This window comes from Lynx canadensis, chromosome D1 (assembly GCF_007474595.2).
Source record: "Lynx canadensis isolate LIC74 chromosome D1, mLynCan4.pri.v2, whole genome shotgun sequence".
Taxonomy (NCBI): Eukaryota; Metazoa; Chordata; class Mammalia; order Carnivora; family Felidae; genus Lynx; species Lynx canadensis.
In genome coordinates this window covers 62501566-62524060 of record NC_044312.2, presented here as the reverse complement: position 1 = coordinate 62524060, position 22495 = coordinate 62501566, and the positions used below count along the sequence as shown (strand labels likewise).

Here is a 22495-nt window from a genome sequence, read left to right as displayed (position 1 = left end):
GTGCCCCTGTTTTGTTTTTTAGATTCCACATATATGTGAAATCATATAATATTTGTTTTTTCTTTGTCTAACTTATTTCACTTTCACCTGTTGTAGCAAATGGCAAGATCGCATTCTTCTTTGTGGCTAATATTCCATTACATATATATTTTTATTATAATATTATTCATTATATATATATGTGTATATATATATATTTCCTTCTTTATTTGTAATCGATGGACACAGGTTGCTTCCATATCTTGGCTATTATAAATAATGCTTCAATAAACATAGGGATATGTATATCATTTAGAACTAGAATTTTCATTTTCTTCATATAAATACCCAATAGCAGAATTATTGGATCATACAGTATTTCCATTTTTAATTCTCTTTGTAAATATCCAGTAGCAGAATTATTGGACCATATGGTATTCCTATTTTTAATTATTTGAGAAAGATCCATACTCTTTTCCACAGTGGCTATACCAGTTTGCATTCCCAAAAACAGTGCACATTTTTTTCCACATTCTCATCACCACTTATTGTTTCTTGCCTTTTAGAGTCTAACCATTATAATAGCAATATCTCAGAGCGGTTTTAAATTTCCTTTCCCTGATGGTTAGTGATGCTATGATCTTTTCATGTATTTGTTGACCCACTCTATGTCATCTTTGGAAACATGTCTATTCAAGTCCTCTGTTCATTTTTAAATTGGGTTATTTGGGGGATTTTGGTGTTCAGTTGTGTAAGTTCTTTACATATTTTGGATATTAACCGCTTATTGGATGTATCATTTGGCAAATATCTTCTCCCATTCAGTAGGTTACCTTTTTGTTCTGTTGATGGCTTCCTTCACTATGCAGAAGGTTTTTAGTTTGGTTTAGTGTAGTTTCTTTTTGCTCTTGTTTCGTTGACTTAGAAGACAGATGAAGAAAACTATTGCTGTGGCTGATGGCAAAGGAATGACTGCTTATGTTCTCTTCTAAGGGCTTTATGGTTTCAAGGTCTCGTAATTAGATGACCAAAGAACAATTCTTTTTTTTTTTTAATGTTTATTTTTGAGAGAGAGCGTGAGTGGGGGAGGGGCAGAGAAAGAAGGAGACACAGAATCCGAAGCGGGCTCCAGGCTCTGAGCTGTCAGCACAGAGCCTGACATGGGGCTCGAACTCACAAACTGCAAGAACATGACCTGAGCCAAAGTCAGATGCTTAACCGACTGAGCCACCCAGGCACCACAACCAAAGAACAATTCTAGTGTTTGATATATGCAGTGGGATGGCACCTGATATTATTCACATTCTTAAGGAAGATTGGAGAAAGACCAGGTTACAGGAGAAGAGAATAAATTCAGATTAGGTCATGACAAGCATATGGTACATTTGAAGCATGCGTGTAAAGATTGTTTATCAGCACATAGAAAAGTAGTTGAGAGCAAAATAGCAATTTTTTAAACTATTTTACATCCCTACCAGCAGTGTCTGAGGGTTCCAATTTTTCTACATTCTTGCTAACCTGATTGTTACTGCTTTTTTTAGTATAATTATTCTCTTGGATGTGAACGGTATCTCATTATAATTTTGTTTTACATTTCTTTAATGACTAATAACGTTGAGCACCTCTTCATGTTTCTTACTGACTTATTTCTATCTTCTCTGGAGAAAGATCTATTCATACCCTTTGCTTGGTTTTTAACTGGTTTATCTTTTTATGACTGAGTTTTAAGAGTTCTTAATATATTTTGTACACAGGTCCCGAAATAGCATTTTGAGGGAAAAAATTGGAGGGACCAATATATTAACTGACAATTGTTGTAATATAGAATATATTCTCCTGGATTATTTGTTGACATATGATTTTCATAGTAATCTCTAACAATCACATGTGTTTTGTATGGTATCAGTTGTAATGTCTCCTCTTTCATTTGTGGCTTTATTTGATACCTCTTTCTTTTTTTCTTAGTAAGTTCAGCTAAAGGTTTGCCAATTTGTTTATCTTTACAAAAACCTAGGCCTCACTTTCATTGATATTTGCTATTGTTTTTGTGGTCTCCATTTTATTTAGCTCTACCTTTTGTGATTTCTTTCCTTCTCCTTGTTTTGGTCTTCATTTGTTCTTTTTCTAGTTCCTTGTGGAATAAAGTTGCTTTGAGATCTTTCTTTTTTCTTAATATATGCATTTAGTGTTAGAAAGTTTCCATCTAACCAATTTGACAATAAATTTCATATTAAAAAAATAAAAATAAATTAAAAAAAATAAAGTTTCCGTCTAGAAATTGCTTTGGCAGCACCCCCTAGTGTTTGTGTCTTACGTTTTCCATTTTCAAACGAAAAGGAAGAGGCTTTTGAGTCTTTTCAATATTAATGCCTTTTTCACTCTTTTCATTTTGTTCTACTGCTTGGACCTCTAGTACAATGTTGGATAGAAGTGGGAATGGTTGACATCTTTGTCTTGCTATTATCCTCAGGGAGACATATTTTCATATTTCATCATTAATTGGGATATTAGCTGTAGGTTTTTTGTGCATGCCTTTTATCAAATTAAAATTTCCTTCCAAATTTAGATTTTGCTGTGTTTTAATCATGAATGGATATTTAATGAAAACAAATATTTTCTTACTCTGTTGTAGTAATCTTATGATTTTTTCCTACTTAAATCTATTTTGTCACATTTAAGTTGATTACTTGTGTGTGTTCTCAGCCAACCTGCTTTGAGTTCCTGGAATAAATCCCACTTGGTCATAATGTATTACCATACAACATCCAACACTCACATTCACACATGTACGCACATGCTCATGGAAATTTTAGGTAACTGATTTCTTTCTCTCTTTTTTTTAATGTTTTATCTTTTATTGAGAGAGAGATTATAAGCAGGGAGGGGCAGAGAGATAAAGGGGCAGAGAATCCAAAAGGGCTCCATGCTGACAAGCAGCAAGCCTAATGTGGGACTTGAACTCATGAACTGTGAGATCATGACCTGAGGCGAAGTCTGACACTCAACCAACTGAGCCACCCATGTGCCCCATGATTCATTTTCTTAATAGATGTATGACTACTATAACCTTATATTTCTTCTTAGATCACTTGAAGTGTTTTTAATACATGTCTGTCTCATCAACATTTTCAAATCTATTGGGATAAGGTTGCTCTAGACACCTTCTTTTTGTTTATTTTGGTAAATGTTTTATATTTGCTTGAGAAATAAAACTATACTTGAAGCTGCTGGATGTTGTTTACTTAACAGGGCAATTGGCTTAATTTGCTTATGTTCAGATATTCTGTACTATTTAGATTTTTGTAATTCTCTACGTTTCAGTTGCTGCAACTATGATTTCACTGTGGATTTGCCAATTTCCCCTTCTAGTATTATCCACCTCTTTGTCTGTATATATTGTTATGTATCTATAATGATATTAAGCATATACAAAGTTAGGTATATTTCCTGTTGGATTGCTACTGTAATCATGGTGTTACGAAACCAGGCTGGAACGCTGACAGAAAAACCAAGCGGCACTCGGAGATCTTGGTGGATTGAAGATTTATTTACACCGGCGGGCTCAGAGGAGACCGTTTCTCCAAAGATCTGAGCGCCCAATGCAAGCGGGAAGGGTAATTTATAGTTGTCAGCCTCCATATTCATGGGGGGTGGTTCGTTTGCCCTGGCAAACAGGGCAAAAAGAACCCAGAAGAGGGGACTCCAAGCTAGAGACCAGAGCATGTTTTAGTCCCGTCAGCTATCTTATGGTGTAAAACTTTATTTATTTTCCCAACAACGGAATGTTGCATTTTATCACGCCTAACATTTATTGTGTTAAAATCTACTTTGTCTGGTCTAGCCACACAAGCTTTTTCTCATTTTATATATGTGTGTGGATGTTTAATGTCTTCTAACAATACTAAGTTTTTAAGGATATTATCTTAATTTTCATTTCACTTCCTTTCACTGACTTGCTTTGTCAACTCATACTAATGTAACACTGCCATAATTTTTGTCAAGTTTTCCATGTTCCTATTGTCTTTTGTATCATGTTCCATCTGTTCTTTTCTTTGTTCCTCTTGCCATTTTTGGACCAATAAAATAGGTGTTATTACTGTCATTATTGTATTTTTCTTCCGTGTTAGTTTTGTTAAGCATTCCAATATTTTCTTCTGAGCTTCCACCAGGTAATCATTATTCTAAATTCTGAATAACATACTTACTTTAGTATTTCTTCTCAGCTTTAATTTATATGAATACGTATTTATGTTATCTTTTTTTTTGAAGGATTTTTCATTAGGATTCTGATTTGTAAGTATTTTTTCAGCACTTCCAAAATATCATTTGTCTTTTGGCTTCCATTGTTTCCACTGAAAAGTTGCCCAGCAGTCTAAAGCCTGCTTAATCAAAGGTAGTGTGCAGAGATTATGACTCTGCAAACACACTCCACTGTGTATATTCAGAATAAAATATCCCCAGTTCCATAAGGGCCGGGACGTGTGCATGTGAGTAAAGATGTTCAGCATAGTGTTACTTGTGGTGACAGAGACTGAAAAAACTTAGATATCCATAATCAGGGAATGATTAAGAAAATAGTGTTGGTTGCATGCTAGGAAAGTCTATAAAATAATCACAAGCAAGGTTTGAACCATAAATAATTTTATTAAAAATACATTTTTAAAAATAATTGAGTTAAAAGTAAGCAATGTAATATTTTAGCACAATGAAACAGATGTAAGTTCCTAAAATAAACATTCAGTAAATGACTTCATAGTCACATGTTTAAGAATATATGTCAAACACATAGAGAATGTCACTGGATGATAGGCCTGAAGATTAGGAGTGAAATAAGATCAAAGTAAAAACAAAAAGCAAAACAAGAAAAGGACCTAGAAATGACAGTGTGCCATTAAGAAAAAAGGTATAAGGAAGTTTATCACTTTGAACTTGCACCAGAGTTTCCGTGAATCCATTAATGAGTTAATAGTCTGGCAGCCATTAGCCTAGAATGGCATTTATGGCTATGTATGCTGGAATGCCCGGGGAATGAGTGCTAAAAGAAGAGATTTGAACCCAAGGATATGCTAATATAAAGAAATCCAGAGGACAAGAGAAAACAAATGGAACTATAGGAAGTGTTCTGTGAGAAGGAACAACGACTTCGAATGTCTGATGTGTTGCAGCATTCAAGAAAAGGGAGGGTTTCTAGATGAAGGAACTAATCAGTTATATTCATATTATTGAGAGTTAGGGCAAGATGGGCATGGAGAAGGATTTTTTGGCTTTAGTAACATGAAAATCATCTGTAAATTGACAAAAGCAATTTCAGTGAAACGATGAGATGGAGGATATTCTAAAGAAAAAGCCAGAAGTGGGTAAGCATTACTTCAAGATGTGTATGTAAGTAGAGGTCATAAATACTGGTAATCTTTAAAGAAGATTTGCTATCAAGGTGGACAAAGAAATAAAATATGAAAAGACGGTGATTTTGTGATAAAAGTTTACTTGTCTTATGCCTTTATAAAATGAAAAATACTGAGGTTAAATACAAACTAATGGAAATTAATGAGCATCAATTACCAGCATCAGAGGAAAGTAATTCTTGGAAGTTGGGCAGGAAAAATCGACTTTGCAATCTTCTCTATGTGCTCTGTGACAATGCTATAAAACTATTATTATCTGTAGCTTCTTACTTCATGTTAATTTAGAAAGAACTTGAATATCACACAGAAAATATTCGAGCCATTCTCTTAATTATCAGCTCAAAATAAGAAAAATAACTATTGTTCCCCAGAATGCTGTACTTCTAGAAATACATTTATTATATTTTATAACTGTCATTATTATTATATTTCATATTGTCCTATCATTCATAACTCCTTCCAAACTGTGCATACATTGAAAACCATCTTGAAGAAAACAGACAACCCACTAGTTGGGAAGGAAGGAATTATGTGAATGTCTCATTCTAGGAGAGATCCAGTCAGATACTAGGTCACCAAGTTTCTCATAGGACCCCAGGATCTTACACTTCGTTATACTAATGACCTCATAGAACACTTTCCAGTTTCATCTTTTATAAATGACTGAGAAAACAGAGCACTTTTGTGAATAATGAGAATGTATAATACATTTTTCCAAGGTTAAATTATAATGATCAAACTGGAAATTTCATTTACAAGTAAAAAACAGAACATTTTGAGTCATCTAGACCCAGATCATTAGTTTCATGTGATTCAATTTTCTGGATAATTGGCCCAGCTTCTCACTAGTATTTTTCTTTCTTGGAACCTAATAGTACCAAGACCTCAGCTACACAGAAAACCTGCAGGTAAAAAGCTCATAGGGGGTAATGTGGCATGAAAAATTACTTTGGTATTCTGCAGAAAATGTAATGGGAAAAATTGTCCATCATGCTTACCTGGAAAAATTATATATCTATTGTGGGAAATTCTCCTGCCTAAACAGCAGAGAGTAGCATTCTTTCCCTTTTCACCCAACCCAGACTAATATTCCTTTCATATGCTGTGGGATTTGAGGTCCTTAGAACCTGAAAGGATCCTGATGACACAGTCTCGTATCTGCTTGGTTTTCACCCCATAGACAACGGGATTCATCATGGGAGGCAAAAGCAGATAAATATTGGCCACAATGATGTGGCAAGATGGAGGGATTGTGTGGCTCCCAAAGCGGTGGGAAAAGAAGGAGAAGAAGGCTGCACTGTAGGAGAAAACAATGGCACAGATGTGGGCAGTGCAGGTGCTGAAAGCCTTCTGCTGAGCATCTGCTGAAGAGAGGCTGACCACTGCCCGGAGGATCATGGTGTAGGAGATTGTGATGCACAAGATGTCAAAGCCCCCAATCAGGAGGGCAACCATCAGACCATAGATGACATTGACCCTGATATTTCCACAGGATAACTTGGCTACAGACATGTGGTCACAGTAGGTGTGGGGAATTATATTCCCTCTGCAGTAGGGCAGGCGCTTGGTAAGGAAAGTGAAGGGAATGATGAGGAACACCCCTCTCAGGAAAGTAGCAAGCACAACCTTTGCAATGACAGGATTGGTGAGGATAGTTGAGTAGTGCAGAGGGTAACAGATGGCCATGTAGCGATCCAGGGCCATAAGCATGAGCACCCCAGACTCCATCCCTGTGAAGGTGTGGACAAAGAACATTTGGACCAGACATCCATCAAAGCTGATTTCCTTGAGCTGGAACCAGAATATGCTGAGGACTTTAGGGATTGCACTAGAGCATATGAAAATGTCAGTTAGGGAAAGCATGGCTAAAAAGTAATACATGGGCCTGTGCAGGGAGTCTTGATAGCAGATGAGGTAGAGGAGCCCACAATTCCCTAGCATTTCCACAGCATACATGGAGCAGAATGGGAAGGAAATCCACATGTGCCTGTCCTCCAGTCCTGGGATCCCATTAAGAATGAATGAAGCTGGGGTCAGGTCTGTTTGGTTTAACATTAGCATCATCAACCTAGGATGATCATTAATCATCTTATAGAATTTGTGGGTCCTCCTAGATAGAGATAAGAGAAGAAAACATCTTAATCATAGTCACTGTCTTCATTTCTTTTGCCCTTTTCCCCCAAGATACATTTCAATGGCCAAACGACCAATTTTTCTGACTTCCAGGGAATATGAATATAAACATTATTTAAACCAAATAGATTATTTTATATATGTGCATTTTTTAATTCATTCATCACTGTAGGCAACAAATACTTTTTATTGCTTAATAGTTGCCTAGTTCGTTAATAGACAAATGGCATCCATTTATAAAGGACAAAGTTTGGTTATTATTTTTTCTGAAGCTATTTTTGTTTAAATATATTATTTAAATATTGATAACTGTACATATACTCCAGAAAACTAAACACGAAAAATAATTGGACTTGAAATAAATCATATTTTGAGAAAAAATATAGTAAAATCTTTTGTATGTGGGCATTAGGAAGTTGGAGATGGGTTAGAAACAGGGCCCAATCATGACACACTCTATCAATTTCTGAATAGGAGGATTCTTCTAAGGAAATAGCCTGAGGGTCACCCTGTTTCTCAGATATCATATTGAAAAGTACAAGTGCCAGAATTCTTTAAAAATTACTGAAATATATTTTAATTACTATTATTTGGAAAATACAAAAGGAACCTCTAACAATAAGAGCAGAATGTAAATGCATAAATCACTGTAAAAATACTAACTAAACAAAGCATTCTCATTATGAAACAGAAGGCAAAATTTCCTAAATAAATCAATAAAATGTTAATGTGACAAAAGACAGATAAAATACATTGATTTGGACTATTAGGATAAAATATTTAAACTGCCCTATATAAGTGGACATAAATCTGTTAATTTTATAACAATGTATATAGGCAGTACAGAAGGTCATATGATAAAGAAAACCAAACAACAAAGTAAATTAATGTACAATCATCAGAGAAATACATACAAAATTTGGAGTAGACCTATTAATTTCACATGAAGTAGTAATTAAAGCAAGAAAAATTGGTTCAGAATTTTTTCAGAAATTCTAGGTAGTTCTAATCATAGGATGACTTTAATGTTGATTAAATTGAAGTTAATTGTTTTAAGCATGACACTTCTATTCCATCTTTGACAAAATATCCATAACTTAAATCATGGGATGCACAGAAATCCTCTTATGTAACTTATTAGTATATAGTTGGTATTAATATGAAAACTTCCCAAATTAACACTTAAATCTGATGAAAGTGCCAGTTTTCAAGTTAATGCCAATGATTTGGTTTTAAGCTAATATTTTTGCTTTATTAATCTCCACTTAGACAAACAGTCAAAATATGATGGTCTTGATTACAGACAGACTAGGATATCTAGGTCCTCTAGGACTAAAACTACAACCCTGAGTTTACCAGTGTTGTAAATGCATTTAGAAAATTGTTTACAAATGGGTTTACAACATTCAAAGAACTGTCGTATGTTATTTACCAAAATAAAAATGTAAATACATATAGCACAGATAAATATGTTACAATATTGGGAACATAACCCTTAGAGGGCATGTTTTAGAACAACTTCTGGCACTTTTGTACTATTATTCTCTTAAAAAAATACATTTAGTCTGTAAAATTATAAACTCTTACTATTATGGTCATCTGTTTGCCTCAGTCTGTATCTCCTTGTGCCTCTAAATACTAACCCACGTTTGCAGCTTCGTCTTTAATATAAGCCAATCTTGACAATTCTGGACAATGCTTAATTCTAGGTCTTAATATTTCCCCTATAGCTTATTATAAAGTAAACTTCTGTATGTGTTTTTCCATAAAGATCACTTTAATCATTTAGGAATGGCTTTATTTTTACAGTAAATTTTAGGTTCTGAACAGGTTCATTTCATTTGCAAAATGCCCTGTTAGTGATATGTTTAAATGAAAGCAACCCAGTATCAATCACAAAGTTAATTTCTTGCCTTAAAACAAATTTAAATTTGTTCCCAACAGTCTAATTCAATACCTCTTTCCAGAGAAAGTTACTGATATTTAGCTCTGGGTGTATAGCCAGTGTTTCTGAATATTGCTACATCTTTCTCACCTTTCATAAAGTACTACTTTATCTACCACTCATTGTCAATCCTCATTTCCAGAAATTATAGGCAGTGATTTTTTTTTTCTCCCTGTTTTGTGCTGATCTCAGCCTATGGATAACCAGTATTGTGGCTGAACTGGTCCTTGGGATTCTTATGATGCCTGCAAGATGCCTTCAGCAAAAACCAACAGAAAACTTTGCAAGACACAAGGTTTATTACTTACAAGTCCTAGAAATCATGGGACACCTGGGGCCACACAGAGAGGTCAAGGCAGGGGTGGGAGAAGCGGTGGGCCTGGTGTTCTAACTTTTATTGGAGTTGAGGGTGCCACCTAGGGTATATCAGGCTCACTCTTTATCAGTGAATTTAAAACCTAAGAATGGGAATTTAAAGCACAGGGAAAGAGAAAATTTAAAAAGTGGTCCAAAAGGTCAGTTATCAGCATCAACCAAGATCTGTAAAACAAAGGAGGTGCGGGATTATCCAGTCAAGTGGCTGGCAAGACGTTTATCTGAGATAACATCTTGGAAGTAGGTGCCTCTTTGAAATGGATGCCTTGGCAATCAAAACTTAGCATTACAAAAAAGAAAAGCCAACTGTCAGGACTCACACTACATCCTCCATTAAAGCATTCTCAATTCTTAGCACATGACAATAGGTTTCTCCTGGTAAATAAAACTACAAAATATATATTGGCCTAAAATATATTTTGGCATAAGTAAGAATTTACGGAGTCTACCTCAAGTAAAATCAGACACTCGTAAGGAAAAAAAGGAAGGCAGGTAAACAGCAAGAGAAATTTGAACATAACTCTCATGACCTAGAATTGCTCTCTCTATATTTCCCATTATTCCATGACCTGGCGGTGGTCCATTCTTGGCATGTATTCCTGTATGGTTAAAAGAGTTGTTTATATAGATGCGTGGGCATTATGAACACCTAAATGGATTTTTAAGCCAAAGGTGAGAAATAAATATTTCCATCAGCCCCCACATCATTGTCTTGCACCACCTTCTGACTTGAACTTAGGTCAATAGAAAAAAAACATTTATATCTGTGGGGAGGAAAAAAGCATTTAGTATCAATCTTAAATCCTTTTTCCTCTTTACATCTATGTCTAAAATGAAAATCATCCTGTCACTAACCCTTAAATTTAATAGTTAAATACTTTAAGTTTTGAAAGGAAAAACAAGATAAAATATATATGGTTCGATTTTCCAGGAACTTGGTTGTCTAAACATCACAGTCTCTGGGCAAGTTTTTAACTCTGGATTTTCTTGATATGAAGACTATTGACCTAAGCCTGAAGAAAAATGAATGTTATATACCCAAGTACCTCAAGGGAACATTTCAAAACATCACAGACACACTGCTGGAACTGGAATCAAGCTAACCTCCAGGGAGCCCAAATGGTTTTAGTTATTGATAAATAACTAAACATGTATATGTGTGTATGTGTGAATATATGTGCACATGTGTATGTCTATATCTGAACATGTGTGTATGCATGTAAATAGACAGCCGGATATAGATCAGAAATGAGATATTTTAGTAGAACCTAATGATTTCACTCCTGCAGGGATTTGGCTCCTTTCCCTATGAAGTTTTGCAAAGACCCCAAGGGAATCAAGTTGAATATATTTAAATTATGTGATTTAAACTTTTTAAAATATAACTTTTTAAATTTTTTGAAAAAATTTTAAAATTCCATTTTGAAACATACTTGTCTCTCCATCGAAGTAACATTTACCAGCGTTTAGATTTTTTTTAATGTTTTTAATGTTTACTTATTTTTGAGAGAGACCCAGAACACAAGCAGGGGAGGGGCAGAGAGAGAGAGACACACAGAATCTGAAGCAGGCTCCAGGCTCTGAGCTGTCAGCACAGAGCCCCATCGGAGCTCTAACTCACGAACCATGGATCATGACCTGAGCCAAAGTCTGATGCTTAACTGACTGAGCCACCAAATTTTTAAATTTATTAATATGAGCATATGCCCAGGTAGTGCTTTAATAAGAAATGGGAAATTACATCATTACACATATATTGCTATTTTTATAATTAAGAGTGTACAAGTAGCATATTAAATGTTCTTCCAAAAGAAGGTTTCTAAGAATGTAGTGTTTATTAAATAGATTAGTAGAATTTATTTATTTTTTTATCATTTGATATCCAGGGTTTTTTATTTAATAAAAGTGCTACAATATATATAATGTTCATGAATCATAAATCATCTTATTATTTATCTGAAACAAATTTCTAGTAGTGTATGAGTTTTCATTCTATCATGCCAAGAGCAAGTTTATCTTCTGAATATCCATACTAATTTTATTGAAGAAATTGATATGTCAGTGGCATGTGAATTTACAGTTGCTGAATAGCTAAAGATATTGACATTTGATTTTCAGTTTCTAACCTTATTGTGCTCAGTTTTGAATTTAAAAAATTTTTTTTAAATGTTTTATTTATTTTTGAGAAAGAGAACACAACCAGGGGGAAGGGCAGAGATAGAAAGGGACAAAGTATCCATCCAAAGCGGGTTCTTCATTGACAGCAGTGAGCTCCATGCATGGCTCAAACTCATGAACCATGATATCATGACCTGAGCTGAAGTCAGATGTTCTGCAGACTGAGCCACCCAGCTGCCTCTCAGTTTTGATTTTTTTTAATTATTTCTTCCTTATGGACCTTCCTTTTTGACCTAATATAATTTCTTTAAGAACAAGAAGGAAAACATCATTGGCATAGAAGAAGAACTAGGATTGTGTGATATCGCAGAGGTCACAGCACAGAGATTCTGGAGAAGAATATATGGTCAATAATACAGCTAGTTGTAAGGAGGTCCATTAGAAAAGATTACCAGTGGCTTTGATGGCATATGCTTCACTGGAAACTTTAACTTGTGGTTGAAATCAGATTATAATGTAGGAAGGAATAGAAATCAAGAAAGCAGAAATAATTAGTTCCAAAAAAATATTTTCCAGACACTTGCATAAAAAAGGTCACTAAGGTCAAGGGAAATTTTGCTATTGGGTCACGTACCAAGAAATTTGAAGAGGTGGTGAAAACAAAAAAGAAGTGAGTGATAATCTGAGCTCCAAAGAGCATATTTTGAGAAGCTTGCTTGATCAGAAAAAGGAATTCGTAATAAATACCTACAGTAATAAAGGAGGAAACAATGGCTATAGATGCCAAAAGTTCATGTGAGATTTGGGTTGGAGGTAGTTTACTTCTAAAGCTTCATTTTTTTCTTTATGGAAAAAAAATCTTTCTTATAGGAACATAGAAACATCCTATGTTTCTTACGGGAACATAAAACACAGAGTACAGAATTGTCCCAGAGTTGGGGTAAAGGTTTGTATGCAGGTACAATTGTAAATGTGAAGCATGAAATTGAAAGTCAGCTGGTGTTTAGACTTGTATAAAGATCTTTAAAATCTGTTAAGTATATCTCAATTTGAGGATTAGAATGATAGCATAATTAAAATCATTGCCACCCATGCATTGACAATCCTCCTATAGAACAATGTAATGATTTCCTTTCCTTTGAAAAATAGACAGTTTTCAGCATATTGTGTTGAAGTCTAATATTTACAAACTATTTATCCCCACCTATGAGAAGTATCATTCATATTTTGAGGAAGGGAAGCTTTAGAAACCTGTTCCTTAGTGTTTAGCTCTCAGGACTGATAATCTCCAAAGATTGGAGGGCCTATGAATTTCCAGCTGGGGTTTTGTGTCTCCTCTACCTAACATTGTGGGATGGCTTTCTTTTCCTTCTAAATAAATGAATGTGTTAATAGCTAAGACTTCATAATCTGATTGGTTTGTATATGTGACTGTCTTTTATAAGTTTAGAGATAGAAGTCAACAACCTCTGGGAGGCCCTTGTAAGACTATGTAAGAATATTTGGACATTGATTTTCAGGGAATAATACCCAGGTCAATTGGAATTAAGATGGCTTCCTAGAGGGTGAAGACAAGAATGTATCTGTGGGATTAATATTCGGAGTTTAGGAATGAAGGGCTCCTCCTCACCTATCCTTTACTCTCATCCATAGAGGTCCTAGTGTTCTGTACCAGAGCATTCTAAGTGTCAGGCCTGGCTCTTCCGCTTGCTAATAATGCAGGTATTGGTGAGTCCCTTTCCTCCTCTTGGTTTCAATTTCTAATGGAGAAAATATAAGATTCATGCAAAAGCATGTAAGTCCCCGGCAGGTCTAATTTCTTTACCTGTGGCTGTGTATCCTATTTTCTTATCCTTGCAGATGGTAACACACAACTATAACCTGAAGTATGAGGTTAGAAATCCCTGCCTGATGTATTAGGAGACGGCCAGAAGGTAAGGGAAGTTCCTATGACTAGGCAGAGGCTCTTGTAACCTAAAGTGGAAGAACCTCCCCAGATTATACTTCCCTGGATGGAAGTTAGGAATGCTGAACCAACTGACCTCCTCTCTGATTTATTATTCTTTGAAATGGTATAAAAGTTACTGTGGAGGATATCAGTGCCCTATTAAAACCTCTTACCAGTCTCAAATATTGAAGGCTGTTTCTTCTTGAAAATCTTTTCTTCTGGGGGCGCCTGGGTGGCGCAGTCGGTTAAGCGTCTGACTTCAGCCAGGTCACGATCTCACAGTCTGTGAGTTCGAGCCCCGCGTCGGGCTCTGGGCTGATGGCTCAGAGCCTGGAGCCTGTTTCCGATTCTGTGTCTCCCTCTCTCTCTGCCCCTCCCCCGTTCATGCTCTGTCTCTCTCTGTCCCAAAAATAAATAAACGTTGAAAAAAAAAATTTAAAAAAAAAAGAAAATCTTTTCTTCTGGATGAAGTCCCTTCTATACTACTGGATCACTCAGGTACCTTGACCCCAATTCCCTGACCCCTTTGAAACACTCTGACAACCTTTTCCCGGATTTCTTTGGTCTTAACTCCATATACTATAGGGTTAAGAGCAGGCGGGAAGAGTAGATAGACATTGGCCAAAAGAATGTGAATATGGAGTGGAACGTGGTGGCCAAAGCGATGGGTAAAGAAGGAGAAGAGGGCTGGTGTATAAGAGATTAGGATGACACAGACATGGGAACCACAAGTCCCCAGGGCCTTGGACCGAGCTTCATGGGATGAGAGACGAAGGACAGATCTTGCAATAAAGACATAGGAGAGACCAATGCAGAACAAGTCAACCCCAATGACCAAAAGTGCTGCTGTCAGCCCATACACACGGTTAGGCCTGGTGTCTCCACATGCTAGCTTCACAACAGCCATGTGTTCACAGTATGTATGTGGAATGACATGGCTTTGGCAGAAGCTCAAACGCCCAATGAGGAAGGGACATGGGAGCATGAGCATGGAGCCCCGCACCATAGCTACCACTCCAATGCGGGCAATGATGGTGTCAGTGAGAATAGTGGCATAGCGGAGTGGGTGACAAATGGCCACATAGCGATCAAAGGCCATGGCCAGCAGCACAGTGGACTCCATCATGCAGAAAGCATGAATGAAGAACATCTGTGCAAGGCAAGCAGAGGCTGAGATGTGTCCAGCTGCACACCAGAGGATGGCCAGTAGTTTGGGAACTGTGGAGAAGGAGGCAGCCAAGTCAATGGTTGAGAGCATGCACAGGAACAGGTACACAGGCTTGTGCAGGGCTGGCTCGGTGGCAACAACAACCAAGATGGTGATGTTGCCCACAACTGTGGCTGTGCTCAGGCAGCACACAGGGAGTGAGAGCCAGAGGTGGAACTGTTCCAGACCTGGGATGCCCAAGAGGAAGAAAACAGAAGGGTCCAGGTTAGTGTGATTAGGAGACTCCATGGTCTGGACAAAAGTTCTGGGCATCTTCTCTGGTCAGAAACCCCACACAGTATCACATTGCCTGAAGAGACAACAGAGAGCAGAGATATGAATGAGTTTTGAGTGATACCAACTATATAATGCTAGGCAAGCATCATCATCTGTAAATTTGGATAAGAGTAATAGCCCCTAGAGTTCTTAAAAGAATTGTATTGGTTAATATTTGTACAGAACTTTGAATAGTATTTGATACATAATACTTGTTAAATTAAATAAATGAATATGGAAAAAGTCTTCAAACAAGGATTTAAATAAATCAGAATTATCTCATGATAATAGACTCATTAAAGACTATTGTCTTAATATCTCATTAAAGACTATTGTCAGGGATGCCTGGATGGTTCAGTCAGTTAAGTGTCTGACTCTAGACATGGGTTCAAGCCCCACATCAAGTTCCATGCTGACAGTGTGGAGCCTACTTGGAATTCTCTCTCTCTCTCTCTCTCTCTCTCTCTCTCTCCCTCTGCCCCTCCCACACACACTCTCTCTAAATAAATAAATAAATAAACCTAAAAAATACTATTGTTGACAAAAGGTATGGATGTCATTCATTTTTCTCAGCAATATAACACACACACACATACACACATACACACACTCACACTCTTTTCTGAAATATGCAAAAAGATATGGTGGGACTATCAGTCCAGAACACAAACTGCCAACACAGTTAACTGGATAAAGTTGGGTATGTTTATTGTTTAACTTAGAAGGGATTCTGGTTTGGGACCTATGGTAATTATTTCTTGGTAATTATATCTTGGTAATTATTTCTAATCTTAATATTATCATAGTTGTTTCCACTCTTTTCATTAACCAAGAGAGAGTTTCACATACTCCTGATCAACCTACATTTGTAATTCTGTAAGATGCTCCATCCATCCTCTTATGTCTAGTTTCCATTTCCCAAGATGTTCAAGCTAACCCTTTTTGGACTTCATCCTATTTCTGAAACAAAAACTTCCAACCTTTTACAGTCCATTCCACTCTTGGGTAAATCCTTCATCCACATTCTACCTGTGGTTCTTGTTGATTTCAAAGAAAGGATGCAGCCAAATCCTCAATTTCACTCTTCCACAATGTCGAGAAGTGATTTTGTAAGACTACTTTGACTCATGCCTGATGATGACTTATCCCTTGTTGGGAAAAAATCCTATACTACTTTCCTTTTTCCCACCTTTCCCACACCTCCCCTCCCTAAGAGTACATAGCCTACAGTGGGGAGTACTTAAGCTCAAAAGAACTATTCAGAACATGTGAAATCATGATGGGATCAAAACAAAAGTCTTGTCATTAAGATGAAAGCTGGGAAATGCTTTTCACTGGAAGCTTTCAAAATGGGAATAAGAACTTTACTGGCCAGAAATTTGTTCTATGTATTCAACTACAAATATTTAATGTGAACCTCTTCTTTAACTAGACCTATGCTATACACTGGATAATCAGTTACTGTAATAACCAGTATAAAAAAGCCACTGATTCTAGGAAATTTATGGAGTTAGAAAATAGTATCAAAGAGGAATCAACTCTTTGTTACAACTCTTTCTTGCTCCTGGTGTGTGTCTGTCAGATGAGAATAGAAAAAACTCTCCCATTCCTTAATGGACCAAATACTTCTCCATCTTCTGCACAGACTATCCTTCACTACCATTTAGGTGTGTTTAAGAGGACCCTCCCCCACAAAAAAAATTTAAAAATCACCAGATAGCCCAAACATGTTGATAAACAAAATCAACTATTTGTTTTCTGAAATAAGGACTAACAGAAGGAGAGGAAGCTGGTGACAAATGCCATGCTAATCACAGATCGGGGCCAATAAACCACATGACCTCTACAGAAGAAAGATAAATGTGGCTTGTACCAGCAGGTGGATACAAAGAGTCTTATTGGTCACAAAGCTCTGTGAGCTTCTGCCTAGGAGGACAGAGACAGCAAAGATCTAATTTTCTAATCAATTTGACCAAGGGTCTTATCTTCCCTAAGGGAAAATACATCAAGGTGAAAGTTTGGACTTGTGTAAAAATATGACTATTATTGATGTTGATTTGAGATCTCCACCTAATATTCAGGCAAGACTGCAGTCCGATCTCATGCTTGTCTTGACATATTCTTTGAAGAGGTAGGATATTTTAGAAGTGTAGGAGCTTGGAGTTTTTAAAGCAGAAAGATGTGGTGGTAGAAAAAAATTGTGGACATTGGAATTCATGAAACTTCTTTGTATTTACCTCTTACTTCCAGTGCTTCCTTGGACAAGTCAATTTTCTTCTAAGATCCTATCATTTTCTCATCTGTTTTTTTATAATGACAGTTTTAAGATTATTTAAAAATGTATAAAGTACCTAGTACAGTTTTTAGCCCATAGAAGGTATCATTAAACATCATTTACTATTATCATTGCCTTTGTTTTAATACAAAAGTGATCTCATCTCCAATACAGAATTCTCACACAGTTTCCTAAACCATCTGAAATCTAGTGTTAGCTTGAACATTTATGTAATACGAACTGTTCAATTGTAGAACAAGCTAGCTGATAAAATAAATGTTTTTTACAATTTTTATCTATATGCTTTCTGGGGTCACATGGCAATCATTAGGGGACTGGAAAATAGCTCCCCTGGGTGCTCTCAGCTAGACTGGATGTACCCAGCGCTGGTTTTTATGACACAGATTTGCTTGAGGAGCTAAAGTGGATCTCTGCTCAGTTAACTGTCTCAATAAAAATAATGAAGCTGGAGTCAGAGGCAGAAGCAACAAAGCCTTGCTCACTACATTACCCAACCACTGAGTTTATGCCAGACATTCCTACAGTTTCAATTGTCTCACAAATTCACTCACCCATAGCCAAGAGGCTTAACTTGATGATTCTTCAATGAGCTTCCTTCCTGTGTTTTAGGTCTCAGACCCTATGCTTTGTGACTTTTCTCTTGTGAAAGCTGGACTGGACACAGATTGCCACATTTCACTTGACTAGATTGGCTCCTAGGTGATTGATGTATGTGAACATCACTTGCAGTTCTTGTGGTTTCTTTCAAAGGATCCTGACTTTGCACATACCAGCCCCTTCATAGGACAGTGCACTCTTAGCAACTCACCCATGTTCATCACTGCCCCATCCATTTCATAGGAATGAGTCTGTAGACTCACAGCATCTCTTGTATAAAATAGTTTATGATGTTGATAACTATGTATGATCATTCTCACACGTCAGTGTGAACCTGTCCCTCTGACTCAATCTCTAATCCAATTCTTATTGTGACATTAAAGCTAATGCCCTAGTAAGATAAAAGTCCCAACATCACGATTCAGGGGGAAGACTAGAAATGGAGAAGACTGTCCATGCCTGAAACCACACCACAGACAAAAGGCTGTCCCTGTGTCTGCACAAGAGCATGGCTAAGTGTGGGCTACTTCTGCCCATTGTGAAAAAGCTCAAGGCCATGAAAAAGCTCAAGGTAATTGTTTTAGAACCCTAGACCATGAACAAGTTTAAGGTAATCATTAAGGTCCAGCTAATTCCCCTGCACAATTTCTTGATGTTGATACAGTGTCTATTTCACACACATTTCCCTCATATGCTTAGTGGGTAATTATTTCCTGTTAGTAATTTCAGGAATATCACAGTAAATGTCTTGAACTTTCTTCACAATGCCTCTCATTTCCCTGGTCCGGCTAACATATCACTTGCTTCTTCCTTCGCTGGCAGCTCCCCCACTCTGTTCCTCGTTTCCAGCTATTTGGCCCAATGCCAAACTAAAACTTCTGTTGTAGGAATCCCATTAACTGAATCTCTAAATCAGACCACACAAGGATGTTATTCAGCAAAATCCCCTTTCCCAGTCTCTAAATATTCTCCCTGCTTTGAAGCAAACTTCTCATCACCAGTTGTATAGATAAACTTCTCTTAAGCGCTAAGAAATGTCTTTTCTAGACTCTTTCCTTAGCCCAGACTCACATGACTCCGGGAGAGCTGAAATGAGAAGGTATTTGGAAGGTGGTTTGGAAGCATCCTCAGAAGATTTAAAGAACATTACTTGTCTCCCACCCTCAACTATCTGAATGCTGGGCTGAGAGGCTGTTATAATGATGAAACCTATCTTAAAGCACCCCCAGAGATTTCAGTAGCTTGCACTGGGTTTATGCCTGGAACCATCTAGGGAATTTCTATGTTCCATAGGAAATTGAGTATCTAAGCTTTTGTCTTTTGGTTGACCAGATGAGAATATGGAAGTGAAGGCAGAGGCTTTTGTTAAAGAGGCAAGGAAGGAGTATTTGTAGTCTACTCTCTTGGGATTCTTTCTCTATTTTTGTTTTGTTTTGTTTTTAATTCAACACATATTAGTGTTGGCACTATTTATCTAAGGGCACCTAACATTTTAGAGGCACTGAGGCTACAGGGACTGTGGGTATCTGATCTGGATCCCTCTCTGTGGCCAATGTGGACCCATTCCCCTAGGATCACAGGACATGCTTTTTTTCCTGTTCCCCTCAGTGATTATCCCTGGCCCATTCTCTATGTTTACTCCTTCCTGGGACTCCACTATCAGAAAAAGTTTACTGTGTATGTCACAGACTAGCCATTGTCACACAGCTGCAAAGCGACTGGCTTTGTGAGATGTCTTGTCATATATATATATATATATATATATATATATATATATATAACCCGTGCAAGATGTAGCAAGCTGGTAATGGAACTCAGTAGGAAATTTCACTCATATGTAGAAGATATGAAGGCAGTTTCTTACCATATGAAGCGATTTTATTGAGAAGATTTATACATGAAACATTCCCAAACCTCTGTCTCCTGCTGTCCTTTGCTGAGAATCTACATTCATTGTGTTTATCTCAGTAAACTGTGTTGTCAAAGAGCTTCTTTGCATCAAATCCACAATCCAGTTTTTCTGTGTCTAATTCATTCTTGGCCAGGACTTCCATACACAGTGAATTTATCTGGTATAGCCTCACCACTGATATACTTTACTCCATCGTGCCTCACAAACTTCTTTTAGATCATAAACAAGGGTCTTAAACTCCTCTATCCAGAAAACCAGCCCAGCCATCATTTAGGACTCCAAATTATGGAGGGAGACTTCCAAAAATTGTCTTTGCAAAATTATGGTCTCTGTCCACAATTTACTGCAGGACTTGGCCTCTTCTTCATCTTTCCAAATACTCCCCTGGTTATTTTCTCCTCTAACCACACCATATTTAAATGGATCTATCTTTCCTATGGGCAGTTCCCACAACTGGACCAGATTTAAATTCTGGCCAGCTGCATACTATTGATCCTACCTCCTAAGACTCTCTAAGCCAGAAGCATTTGAACTTTAGTGTGCTTCAAAATTACCTGTAGCTCTTATTAAAATACAAGTTGCTAGCCCACATTCCCCAGAATTTCTGATTCAGTTAATTTGGAGCAGAGCCCCCAAATTTGCCTTTCCAATGGCTTCCCAATAAATGCTGATACAGCTGGCTAAGAGATTCCATTTTAAGAACCACTGATCTAAGAAAAAGAATATTTACATTTTTTAAAAAATCTCAGTTGGGTTTTTCTCCCCAAGTTGCTATGTGGTCTGTACTCCTGATGAGTTCCATCAGACAATATAGCTACCACAAACATCTTTAAATAAATCACCTTAAAAACCTAAAGCAGAGCAGGCTTGCAGCAACTTTCCTTTTACAGAAACCTTTCCTGAAACATCTTATTTGTCTACAACTAAAAGTGCCTCCAAGAGGCCTTCAATTCATTACACTCCTATTAGTAAAAGGAAAATAAAAATAAAGGAAGAAATAAACACTTGTAATGTCTTCATCATTCCCTCAAAGAAGTCAGCAACTTCTGAGGAAAGTCCTGGGTGGTGCATTCTGTAGAGGCTATGATAGATCTGTGGTATATCAACTTGGGTAGGCTAAACTAATTCCCCAGATTTCCCATTCTGACATGTTTCTAGATGGAGTGGGCCACTAGACCTAGTCTCTAGTGAGCATAAGAAGATGGAAGGGAAGCAGCAGCCATGGTGTATACATGCATGTCCTAGCTATTCAAACACTCATACAAGTGCTACTGCAATGGAATTTCATAGATGTAGTAATACACCCCAATAAGTTGACTTTAAGTTAGGGGAAATTATCCTGAGTGGGCTTTTCTTAACCACTTGGAAGGTCTTAAGGGGGCTTAGGCCTTTCTACAAGGAAGAGAGATTTGTACCGTGGAAAATAGTTTCAGTCCATGCCTGACCATCTGCTTTATGGATTTCAAACTTGCTGGGCCAGGCCAAGCACTGAATAAGCCATTCTCCTGAAAAGAACTATATCTGCATCTGTATCTATCTATATCTATATCTATATCTATATCTATCTATATTTATAATCTTACTAGTGATTTTTTCCTCGTTGAAACTTGGCTGATACAGAAACCAATGTTTATTTCATTGTATTATTGATGTATGTCTTCCAGGAAGTTAGGGTTTGGGAAAAGGAAAAGGACAAATTAAATATGTGATTAAAAAGAACATCACATCATGATCTTGGATGAAAGACTTGATACCCTAAAGATGTTTAATCTCTTCAAATGAATCTATAAATTAGATGTAAGCCCAGTTAAAATTCCAAAAGAAATTCTGTAGAAATTGTCAAACGTTGACATTTATATTGAAAAACAAAAATGTAATAGCCAAGTTTACAGTAGCAAGCTGAGGACACTTGTCCTGCTAGATATTAAGAATTATTAAATAACAATTATAAAATAATGAAAAGCCCAGAAACAGACCCACACATTTGTTTAACATTTATTCCATTAATAATCAGAAAGGATAAGATGTACTAATCAGTAGTTAGAGTTGGCTATTAATATATTTTAAAACATAATGAATATGACCATTTCATGACCCATAGACAACAAAAATTCTAGATGGATTAAATTCTTAAAATATTGCAGGCTTATATTTTGATGACCCTGGGTATTAAGAACAGTAAGACAAAAATGTATATATCATAAATGACACTGCAGGAGAGGAAGAAATTCCTTTGTCTTTCAAGATTGTGCTAGCTGAACTAAGAATCAAATCAACATGAGACAGGTTAATAGGAGAAATCAA

At 36.7% G+C, this 22495-nt stretch overlaps 2 protein-coding genes across 2 annotated transcripts; both read right to left on the bottom strand.

The window, feature by feature from the left end:
- Nucleotides 1-6479: 6479 nt before the first annotated feature.
- LOC115525980 (olfactory receptor 52N4-like) lies at nt 6480-7445 on the bottom strand. Its single transcript, XM_030333430.1, has one exon. It carries the CDS (start codon nt 7443-7445, stop codon nt 6480-6482), a length of 966 nt encoding a protein of 321 aa, XP_030189290.1.
- Nucleotides 7446-14393: 6948 nt separating this feature from the next.
- On the bottom strand, nt 14394-15383 carry LOC115524521 (putative olfactory receptor 52P1). Its single transcript, XM_030330863.1, has one exon. It carries the CDS (start codon nt 15381-15383, stop codon nt 14394-14396), a length of 990 nt encoding a protein of 329 aa, XP_030186723.1.
- Nucleotides 15384-22495: the final 7112 nt, after the last annotated feature.